This window comes from Galeopterus variegatus, unplaced genomic scaffold, assembly GCF_000696425.1.
Source record: "Galeopterus variegatus unplaced genomic scaffold, G_variegatus-3.0.2 Scaffold1209, whole genome shotgun sequence".
NCBI classification, from domain to species: domain Eukaryota; kingdom Metazoa; phylum Chordata; class Mammalia; order Dermoptera; family Cynocephalidae; genus Galeopterus; species Galeopterus variegatus.
This window is the reverse complement of record NW_007727320.1, coordinates 313,595-325,118: the sequence shown is the minus strand read 5'-3', so window position 1 is coordinate 325,118 and position 11,524 is coordinate 313,595. Positions and strand designations below refer to the sequence as shown.

Genomic DNA, 11,524 nt, shown 5'->3' with positions numbered 1-11,524 from the left:
CGGTTTGCTCACTGGTTGAGTGTGGTGCTGACAACACCAAGCCAAGGGTTGAGATCCCCTTACCGGTCATCTTTAAAAAAAAAGAAAAAAAAAATTGTTTTAATTTTGAACTAATGTTACACTTACAGAAAAGTTATAAAAATAATGCAGAGAATTTCTGTATATCCTTCACCCAACTTCCCCTAATGTTAACATCTTACATGACAGAGTGCAATAGTCAAAACCAGGAAACTGACATTGGTACAATACTACTCACTAATTAAACACTTTATTTGAATTTCACCAGTTTTTTCACTAATGTGCTTAGTTCAGTGTCCAAGGATTCTATTCATGATCTCACATTGCATTTTGTTGTTTTTATTTAGTCTCCTGCAGTCTGTAACAGTTCTTCAGTCTTTCTTGTCTTTTATGACCTTGACACTTAAGAACAGTGTTGATCAGTTATTTTGTTAAATGGCCTCCATTTGGTTTTGCCTAATGTTTTTCTCATTATTGAACTAAGTTTATGCATTTTAGGGGGCAAGAATACCACAAAAACAAGATTATACTATTCTTAGTGTATTATCATATCCTGGGGTTCATAATCTCAATATGTCTTATCACTGGTGATGTTTCTAATACCTTTTTGGGCATTAGCCCCCTTTGTCCTTTAACACTTACAAGAAAGAAACGGTGTACAATTTAATCAGGTTTTATCTGAATTAAAATATTAAGAAGGAAAAAAAAAAAAACAGAAAAAAAAGTTCTAAGTGTGGAAAAGTATAAAGACTAGTTCCCTGAAATGGCTGGCTGTGTGTATACACTGAACACTGACATCTTAATGAATAATTGGAAAAACTTCATAAATTGTCAGTTTAAAATTTCAATTTTAGGGCTGGCCCGTGGCTCCCTTGGGAGAGCGTGGTGCTGATAACACCAAGGCCACGGGTTTGGATCCCTATATAGGGATGGCCCGTGGCTCACTTGAGAGAGCGTGGTGCTGATAACACCAAGGCCACGGGTTTGGATCCCTATATAGGGATGGCCCGTGGCTCACTTGAGAGAGCGTGGTGCTGACAACACCAAGTCAAGGGTTAAGATCCTCTTACTGGTCATCTTTAAAAAAAAAAAAGTTTCAATTTTATAAATTGAAGATCTTTGGTGTTTAAGGATGCTAATCACTATTCACCATATCCTAGACATTCAAAAGCATACTCCTTGACTCTCCGCTGAGAAATTACTTTCAAAGGATCAGACAACCCACACAATAATAAAAAACTTCTCACTTTATTTTATTTAGGTTAACTTCTTAAAACTGCCCCCTACTTTTAACTTTGATGAATTTTTCACGAAGTGTATGACCTTCATGAATTATTATCCTTCTGGCAGTGACAAAAGTAAGTACCCTCCGTGGACAAGAGCCTTTGCCTTACCAGTGGTCAGAAGAGTCTGATACCACTGCCAGCAGCTCCATTACAAGCGCAGACTCCTCAACACAGTGCCCAGGGGACCTACTTCCCACTTTCCAGGACAGGGGTTCTAAGCACAGCCCTGCTCGCACCCTCCACCTCTCTCAAAGAACTGACTCTTTTCCCTTGTCTTCCAAACATTTGTAAGTCTTCCCCACGGTGGAAGAAAAAAGAAAGCTTCTCTGAACTCTACTTTCCCCTCCTGACCTTCACCAACAAAACTTCTCAGAAGAGTAATCTGTACATTTCTTTGCACCTGTTTTTCTATCCCCTCATTTATTTATTCACCCAATAAATGCCAACTGCACACACCTCGGGGTATGTGCTCACCTACTCTTCAGTCTTGTGCTCCTGACATCTAGCTTTCACCTTCCTCCCCTTATGTCAGCTGAGACTGTGTATGTCAGGACCACCAATGACTGTTGACTTACCAAACCAGGTAACCTCTTCTCAGGCCTCATCCTAGGTGGTTGGCCTTAGATTACTCTCTTTTTCTATACATTATCTTCTCCTTTTTCCCTTGAGTTCAAAAATATTCTTCTTTCCTAGTTCTGCTTTTAACCCTCCAAACACCCATTTCCAGGGTCTTTTGCTTGGTTTCCTTTCCATTCCTTAAATGTTGGTGACTTCAGGGGTCAGTTTTTGACTTTCTAGTCTTCCCTACTGACTTCTTGGTGAACCATTCATTCATGCTGAACTTCTGTGTGACTAGGGTGAGGCAGGCTAGGGTACAAAATTTAAGGAGGCACTCACTGTCAAGATCCTGCAAGTTGCTTGCCTCACCCAAGTCCTGATCCTAACTGCCAGAACTCAGCCAAGACTTTTATTCTGAATTCATTTTAAAAAACCACCTATGGGCCATCTCCACTGGATATCAACCAGGCACCCAACTCTAATATGTCTAAACTTGAAGCTACTTGTCCTTCCCTAAAAACTGTTTCTTCATCCAAACTGGAAACCTCAGAAACATCTTTGAACCATTTTCCTCATCATTTAAGTTACAGGTCTTGAATATTTTGAATATTACAATAGTAGGTTGCACTAGGTAACAGGGTGGAGGTTCGGGGACAGGGGGACTGTAGGAATATTGATCAGGAAAGCCCAAGAACCCCAGAAGCTCCAGAGATGAAGGAGAAAGCCCAGTGACACTACTTGAGCTCAACCCTATCCCATCTCCATTTTGAGCACTGCAATACTGCAATGTAATTTTTATGTTAATTACATGGAGTTAGTGCAGGATTTCATAGGTTGAGTCCTCCACAAGACTCCTCTCACTTCAGACACCAGCTGCAACCTCTGGGATTCATACACCATCTTCATTTCTGACCAACTGCCTGCAAATTTAAGGATTCCCTCAATGCCCTCAGATTCAATAATTTGCTAACATGACTACAGAACTCAGGAAATTGCTACACTTATGGTTATGGTTTTATTATAAAGGATACAAATCAAGACCGGCCAAATAAAGCGACATGTAGGGTGAAGCCTAGGAAAGTCCCAAACACAAAGCTTCTGTGTCTTCAGGAAGCATCCCCCTCCTGGCACAGTGATGTATGACTGCCAACCAGGAAAGCTTGCCTGAGCTTCAGATGTCCAGAGTTTTTACTGGAATTTCATTACATAGACATGATTGAGTGAATAATTGGCTAGGTGGTTGAACTCAGAGGCTGAGTTCCTTTCCTTTGCCACCATAATGATCCAGGCCTTCACGACTCCTCCCTTATTCCTGAGCTCCTTGCCTTTCTCCACTGTCTGTTCAATGTCATTTCTTCTTTTTTTTTTTTTTTTAATAAAGATGACCGATAAGGGGATCTTAACCCTTGACTTGGTGTTGTCAGCACCACTCTCACCCAGTGAGCAAACCGGCCATCCCTATATGGGATCCGAACCCATGGCCTTGGTATTATCAGCACCGCACTCTCCCGAGTGAGCCACAGGCCGGCCCAATGTCATTTCTTCTTAACTTCCAGTGCACACCTGGGACTCCAGCCAGGCCAGAGTCTTTTCAGTCCTTTAACAGGTTGTGTTCTTTTTTGCCTTTAGCCAACTTGTTTTGCTCTGCTAGGCATGCTCTCCTCAATTCTTTTAGTAAAATACCATAAATCATTCAAAAAACCAGTTAAATTCCTATTTCTCCTGTGAAGCTTTTTTCAGCTCACATTGGTCACTACTTCCTCTCTGGTCCTTATAATCTGTTAGCTTATTTGACCTAGCTACTTTTATTTTTCTATTTAACTTTTCCATACATACACTTGAATATTCAATGAGACAATATGTGCTTCAAGGGAAAAGCCCGAGTTTCCTTATTACTTTTTTATTCCCAGACAGTACCTAGCATGGTGTTTTGAGTAGATTAGGTGACCAATAAAGAGTTTTAAAATTAAATTTGCTGGGGCCGGCCCGGTGGCACACTGCTACAGTGCGCCGCTTGGGAGTGCGGCGGCGCTCCCGCCAAGGGTTTGGATCCCACATACAGACCGGCCGCTCACTGGCTGAGCGAGGTGCGGGCACGACACCGAGGGTTGCGATCCTGTTGCCGGTCCCGGTCCGGTACGGGCACGACACTGAGGGTTGTGATCCGTTGCCGGTCACGAAAAAAGACAAAAAGGAAAAAAAATAAATAAATAAAATTAAGTTTGCTGATTAATGTATATTCCTTTCACATTCCTGCGATCCGTTGCCGGTCACGAAAAAAGACAAAAAGGAAAAAAAATAAATAAATAAAATTAAGTTTGCTGATTAATGTATATTCCTTTCACATTCTGTCTTTATTTTTCATCTCTTTTTTACACAGTATCATCCTATTTCCTTCTGAAAACCTCTCATCATTTCTCTCTCCCTTATTTTTTGATTTGTTTGAGCTCATTCCTACCATCTCTTAGTCTCTGCTAGAGCATGGAACTATCAACCATTATAGTGAAGGGAACCACAGAGATAGTGGAGCCCAACTGCTTTTTTCCCAGGCAAGGCAGTAAGAGACAACCAGGGCAGTGACGTGACCTGTCCAGGGCCACACAGTGAGTTGCTATCAAGCCTGTGATCAGAATCCAGTCTCCTGAATCTTACTCCTGCTGCTGGTTCAACTCTTATCTCCCCCTTCATCTGTCACCACCCGCCTCTATTGTCATCTCATCATTTGTCTGTTCTGATCTCCTGTGGCAATAGTCGTAGATCAAGCCCAGAGGCAAAAAATCTCCCCAAGTTCCAAGGCAGGATGACAATTAGAATGGGGTTTTGAGCTACACGCAACTAAATTTTGGGAAACACGCAACCTCTTTAGGCTTCCTTTGGCCCTTTATGTTTTGTTTTATGGAGAGGGTATTGGTGGCTGGCCGGTTCCAGTTCAGGGATCTGAACCCTTGACCTTGGTGTTACCATGCTCTCCCAAGTTAGCTAACCAGCCAGCCCCTTTTGGGCCACTAGGTTTCCCGGAGTCTCCTGACTGAACTGTGCGGACCAGTGCCCAGGGGAGTGGGGACTGGGAGGATCTTCTGTCTAGCATCGTACAGCAAAGACTCCCTTTCTGAGTCTGTCCCTCCTTCTGGCCCTCTTAGGCCTCCTGAGGCTGGCGTGCATGCTGGAGTCTGATCCTGAACTGGAGTTGTCTCTACAAAAGTTTGTGATGGAAATCATTTTGAAGCAGGTATTTTCATAATTGAATTTATTGGCTTTTGGGGTTTAGGGTATCTTGGATAGCTGGAAAGATTAAAAAAAAACAAAACCGGGAGCTGGTAAAAAGTTCCACTGAAATAAAAAGACATTCTCTACATGTAGGTGACTACAAAATTTATTGTTCAAATAAGGATGCTTTTAAGAGTTAAAGGGGGCTTTAAACATAATTACACAGGCATAAACTAGAACTGTGTTGCCTTATATAACTGGGCAAACTGGAGCTGTTGCAAGCATATAAGAACATATAGTCACCCTTTCCATATGCTGCATAGGAGAAAGATAAAAGTGAATGAGAATTGGTAAACTGTTTCTCTAAGTCACTTGCATTAGATTTTAAGTCTTGAGATTTAACAATTCAGGTGATTAGAATACGCCAAATTACCTCTACCCTCCAAAATTTTCCCTTTTTGTTTTCTTAGATCTGGGCTCTCTCAAATATATTAATCCATGTGAATTATATCTCTTACCACTCACCACATGCTAGTCACTCTGCTATTTCATGTATTTATTCTTCATAGTCCTTGGTAGATCTCTTTATCCCCATTTTATGTATGAGAAAACTGAGACCTGAAGGATACTAGGAACTTCCCTGAGGTTGTAAAGTAAGAAGTATTGCTAGGATTTAAACCCTGGCCTTGTGAACCCTAGAATTTTTGCACAGGCTATGCACCCCCCTAACGTATGCCTGTTTTAGTACTTAATCCCTTCAAAATGCAGTTGTGTCCTGCAGGAAATCTTTGTAAGGCAGGCCTGACCAGTGGGCAGTGGCCTTCCTAGTGTGGGTTGAGGAGGTGTCAGAATGCACCCTTCCATCTTCAGCCCAATGTAAAAACACTACCTGTAGTGCCTGCAATTGTTTGACTCTTCAAGGTTTTTGAAGCTCAAGAAAGTCACCCTCTGTTCCCCCTTCTGTTCTCAAGAGATATAGTAAATTGTGCTTCTTTAGCTGCAGCCATCTGAGAGCAAGGTCTACAGGAATGGGATATAAGATGGACTCTGTGAGTCACTGGGGAAATTGTGGATAGGAAGAATGAACACCAGGTAAGAGATACAGCTAAAGGGGCTGAAGGAGGCAAAAGCCAAACCTTCAATAACTTTACCAAGGCCTGCCCTGCACCTAAAGAATGGAGGTCCTTAGAGATACTGTGGTCCTGTTTGTCTTTTAAGCCAAAACTCAGAACACATGGTCTGAAACAATAATTTTTAAATTTGTGAATGAATTTATTTGAAAAATCAGAGAAAATCATTACATTGGTCAGTCAGAAATTATTAAATCACCTTTAATGAAAAGATTAAAATTACATGAAACCAGGACTATCCTGGGCAGTTAGGAAGCGTGGCTGCATTATTCCCTATACCAATTCTCTCCTTCGTCTAGCATATGCTTCGCATTGTCAGTAGAGAATCTAATGTTTCTGTGCTATTTGGGGAAGAAAATGCAATGATTTCCTCCCATCTGGTTTGCTGTGCACTTAATTTAACAAAATTCAGGGATGATGATTGGCAGGGATAATTTGGGAACACTCTCCTTTCTTTTCCCTGTGCTTATTGTGGATAGGCTTGGAGAGAACAGGGGAGCCAAATGACACATGCCACCCCAGAAAGGCAGGAGCGTGTCCTAGATGAAATGTTGAACTACGAGTCTGGAGATTTGGGTTCTAGTTTGCTACTGTCTCCCATGTGGCCTTGGGAACTTGTGTTTCTTCTCCATGTCTATTACTAATCAGTAAAATGGGGACAATAATAATGATTTTATTTCATTTGAAGATAGAGTGGGATAACATGTGACAATGTTCCAGAAGTACCAGGCTATGAAAATATAAGGTTGAATTACATAGCATGCCATTTTTTCCCCCTAAACTGTAAAAATAAGAGAGCCAAGAGGAACAGTAATTCTTTCTCTTACGGTGCTGTCTCATATTGGCATGAGGGAGCCTGCAGTTGTGCTAATGGAATGGTTGCCAACCAAAATGAAAGTATATAAGTTCCCTTTGAAAGAGATTTTGATAAAGTGCATCCCGTTTCCATCTGCTCGACTTCCGGTGGGCTGGCTCTGCCATGTTGTACCTCACATGTACTGTTAACTTTGGCTTCCCCAGAGAATCTCAAAAGGCTACTTTTCTTCTGGTGATGATTTCTGGTAGCGGGGTGGGGGTGGTGTCAGGAAGAAAGATCCTGCCAAGGACACGTGCTAAGGAAAGCTGCTCTCCACCTTGCAGATTGATGACAAACAGCTTCGGGGTTATTTGTCTGAACTTCGCCCAGTGACAATTGTGTTTGTGAACCTGATCTTCAAAGAGCAAAATAAAGCAGAAGTCATAGGCCCTGCCATCCAGGATGCCTGTGTGCACATCAACTCTGTCCTAAAGGTCTTCCGAGGCCAAATCAATAAAGTCTTCATGTTTGACAAGGTAAATGTGAACTCAGGGATGGGAACCTACCAACAGTTTGAGGTTAGCATCCATCGACCAGCACACTGGTGAGATGAAGGGAATAGACACCAGAAATTTAGCCTAGAAAGATCAGTCTTTGCTTATAATTATAACAGCTTAAATTGGGGGCATGGCACTTACTATGCACCAGGCATTGTCCTCAACACTTTACATACGTTGACTTGTTTCATCCTCATGACTTCTCTTAGCAGTAGGTGCTCTTGTTATTATCCCCATTTTATGGATGGGGATGCTGAGGTAGAGATGAGGGTACCAAGCCAAGGCAAGAGTGGGTTTTGCTCATGATCATCCAGCTAGTAAGTGGGGACTGGGTTCAAACCCAGGTAGTCTGCCTTCCCAGTCTATGCACTATACATATGTCTCTAGCCCGAACTGTATTGTATTTCCCAGGGATTTTAGGTCAGGTGTCTAGTAGCCCTCCCACCCCGGAAGCTTGCCATATCACACCTTCAGTTCCCCTCTCATTTCCATCCTTTGCGGGCAGTGGGCTCCAGCTCCCAGTGTTTTCAATCTGTTCTTAGTCAGTTCAGAGAAAAACGATGTGATAAACAAATGACCATGGAAGTGTTAGTAAGAAATGATTCCCCATCTCAGCACTTGATTCCTGCCCCACATCCACTCACTCACTAATTCAATGAATTCATGTCGTAGAAGACTGAAAGCTAGGGCTGGGCAGCAAAGATGAGTAGCTCACACATACTGCCAAACAACTAAAATTGTTGGAAGCGCAAATTCTACATGAGAAAAATGAACAGTGTGCTGCGAGAGTTCCGGGGGAGCGATTACTTCCAGCTTGGTGCCCTCCAGTACTTTCTTCGATACTCACTCATGAGTATCTTAAGAAAAGAGCATAAACTCTATGAGAACAGTCTGTAGTGTCTTGCAGACATGGCTCCAACAATCCCTAGCTGTGTGACCTTAGTAAGTCATTGAACTTCTCTGAGCCTTGGTTTATCCCTCTTTGAATGGGGATGGTATTTGCATCAGATGATTGTTGAACGTTTTAGATAATATGTATGAAGTCCTTAGTCCTTATCTTGCAACTATCATACATAGATAATATGTATGATAGTTGCAATACCTATCTCACAGTCAACACTCAGTAAGTGAGTGCTGCTATTCTCATTGCCAGAGTGAGCCAAATGCTTGCTGTGCCAAGTCACAAAATTTGGGGGCAAAGCAAACACACTGGTGCCCCCAAAGGGGTTGCCCTCCATAGAGTTTTTATATAAACCTGGAAACAGGGTTTCCTCTCTCATGTCAAGACATAGCCCAGCCCCTTTTAGAATCTGACACTTGATCAAATTCTTTTTGGAGAGGATTGAAGAAATTGAGGTATTTCAGTGTTGTTGTTGTTATTGTTGTTTTTCCATTTCATCAGGATATAACACATATAGACTCAAAAATTTAACCAATCACCCTTTATTTATTAGGCCCTTTTCAAGTCCTACTGTTGTTAATGCACTAGAAGTTATATGAAGTTTACTGAAAATAAAATGTGTGTGAGAGAAATCATAATGAAATCTGATTCAGACAACAGCATCTGACTGAGGTCATTTTTAAGTCACTAAGAATGCCAATCTTTAGTTTAATCTTTGCTTGAACAATTAGCTTCATGCCAAGAAAACCCACTCCCAGCTTAAATCTTTATTCCTAAGAATAAAAACAATATCAGAAAAAATACTTCATGGTTTACAAAGTCTCTTTAAAATATATATAACATTAATCCTTTTAGTAGCCACAAAAACCTTGGCATATTTATATTATATCCATTTTCAGAATGATAAATTGAAGTTCATAGACTGTAATTGACTTAACCAAGTTTCTGCAATTGGGAAGTGGCCTGAAAACACAAATTTTCTGATTCCAGAGCTGATGCCTTTCCCACTACTCTGTGTTGCTTTTTAGACTTAAACTTAGCACCTTGCAATGCAAGACCTTGGCTACAGGAGAAAGTAGACAAAAGAGTGCACACAAACAGCTCAGCACAGTTCACGATCTCTGGAGCAAAAGCAAGCCCTTCCCAAGGGCTCAATCCCTACTGTTGACGATGCAGTAGTAGTTATGTGAAGTTTACTAAAAATACAATAGGTGTGAGAGAAATTATGATCAAATCTCATTCAGACAGTGGATATGGTCTCAGCCCTCTGGCGGGCCTCCTGTCTGGTCCAGTCTGAAGCTCACCAGCCCTGCTTGCTGATTCTCCCTCACAGGGCTGTTCCTTCCTCTGTGTCTTTGGTTTTCCTGGAGAAAAGGCGCCCAATGAGGTCACTCATGCTTTGGAAAGTGCTGTGGACATATTTGATTTCTGTTCTCAGGTTTACAAAATCCGGTGAGTGTTGACCCTGATCCCACCCAGTGGCCTCTGACCCATTTAAAGACTATGGGAGGGGGTACACGCATGCAAGAGGAAAGAAGACCTGAGAATTTACTTCTTATTTATTTATTTGTTTATTTATTTTTTTGAGAACTTAGTTCTGTGTCACAAACTGTCCCTTCTTCATATCTCCAGGCCATGTACAATTGCCCTAAACTAATTACAGAGGGGAGATAAATATTTATTGAAAATTCTTCCCCCCAACACACTTTCTCTATGCTCACTATCCTTATCTCTTCCCTCCCAGCACTGTGTCCATCGGCGTTGCCAGCGGGATTGTCTTCTGTGGGATCGTGGGACACACTGTGAGGCACGAGTACACAGGTGTGCTCAGCTGGATCATCTCCATTTTCTTTCAGCAAACACAGTGCCTTGCCACTGGGCCATGTGGGAGCAAGCACGGAAATGAGTGAGACGTGGCACCACCCTCAGAAAGTTTACAGTCTTCCAGATGGAACCAAGCTGTGTGGCTTTGCCCATCAACAGCTCAGTGCTTGCAAAGTACTCTGCATGAGTGTAAAAAATATGTAGTCATTGGCGGGTAGCAGTGGGCATGAGGGGCTTCTGTAATAATCTCCTGTTAACATTAAACTGTTATTCCTCTTAATTCCTGGAATACATTAGTACTGCTTATTAAAAATTATGCATGTTGGCATTACTGAAAAATAACGCTACTCTCAAAAGAGAGTAGTAATAAGTCAGCATTATCTGCAGATTTCATGACTCTTACCGTTACTTCCCTCTTCAATCCTATTAGGGTTCAATATGGTCAGCAATAATACTTCTAAAATACTGAATAAACCTAAAATACTGAAATAGTTATGTCTGAAATGACACAATGTTTGAGATTTTCTTCAAAATAATACAGGCTGTGGGGTAGATGGGGGTGAGGATGGGGCAGGATTGGTTGTTGGGATAGGGTGATGGATATACGGAAATTCATGATGCTATGCTTTATTGTATGGCCAAATTTCTCCATAGTAAAAAGTAAGAAAAAAAGTAGAAAAGAAAAAAGAATATCTTGATCAGAAATATTCAACTGTATGTCGAAGTGAAATATTTAATATCTGATTAGTAGTAATATCGATTGAGGGCTCTCTGGCAGCCAGTTACTGTTCAAAGTGCTCAACATGTATTCACTCATTAATCTTCAAAAACTACCGTATTAGTCTGTTTATGTTGCTTATAACAAAATACCTGAACCTGGGTGATTTAATAAAGAAAAATGACATTTATTGCTTATCGTTTCTGAGGCTGGGAAGTCCAAAGTCCATCTGGTGGTGGCAGCAGTGATCCAGGGGTCTCACATTGCAAGATGGTGGAAGCAGAGAGAAAGCAAAGAGAGAGCAAGAAAGAGACTCTCCTATTTTTTAAAGCCCTCAGAGCCGGGCTGGCCCATGGCTCACTTGGGAGAGTGTGGTGCTGACAACACCAAGCCAAGGGTTGAGATCCCCTTACCCGTCATCTTTTAAAAATAAATAAATAAATAAATAAATAAAGCCCTCAGAGCCACGCCCCGACCACCAATTTTAATCCATTCACTACTGCACAGTTCTACAATCCAATCACTTCTT

The 11,524-nt window shown here is 41.6% G+C and overlaps 1 protein-coding gene across 1 annotated transcript in view; it reads left to right on the top strand.

Annotated features, from left to right (window-relative positions):
• The window catches only part of ADCY10 (adenylate cyclase 10 (soluble)), a 77,285-nt gene that overhangs the window by 5,685 nt on the left and 60,076 nt on the right, over nt 1-11,524 (top strand). The window contains exons 6-10 of the mRNA XM_008575580.1: nt 1,280-1,376; nt 5,003-5,091; nt 7,340-7,531; nt 9,787-9,905; nt 10,198-10,274. Of these exons, the coding sequence (XP_008573802.1) occupies nt 1,280-1,376; nt 5,003-5,091; nt 7,340-7,531; nt 9,787-9,905; nt 10,198-10,274 (574 nt within the window). The remainder of the gene's footprint in view (nt 1-1,279; nt 1,377-5,002; nt 5,092-7,339; nt 7,532-9,786; nt 9,906-10,197; nt 10,275-11,524) is intronic.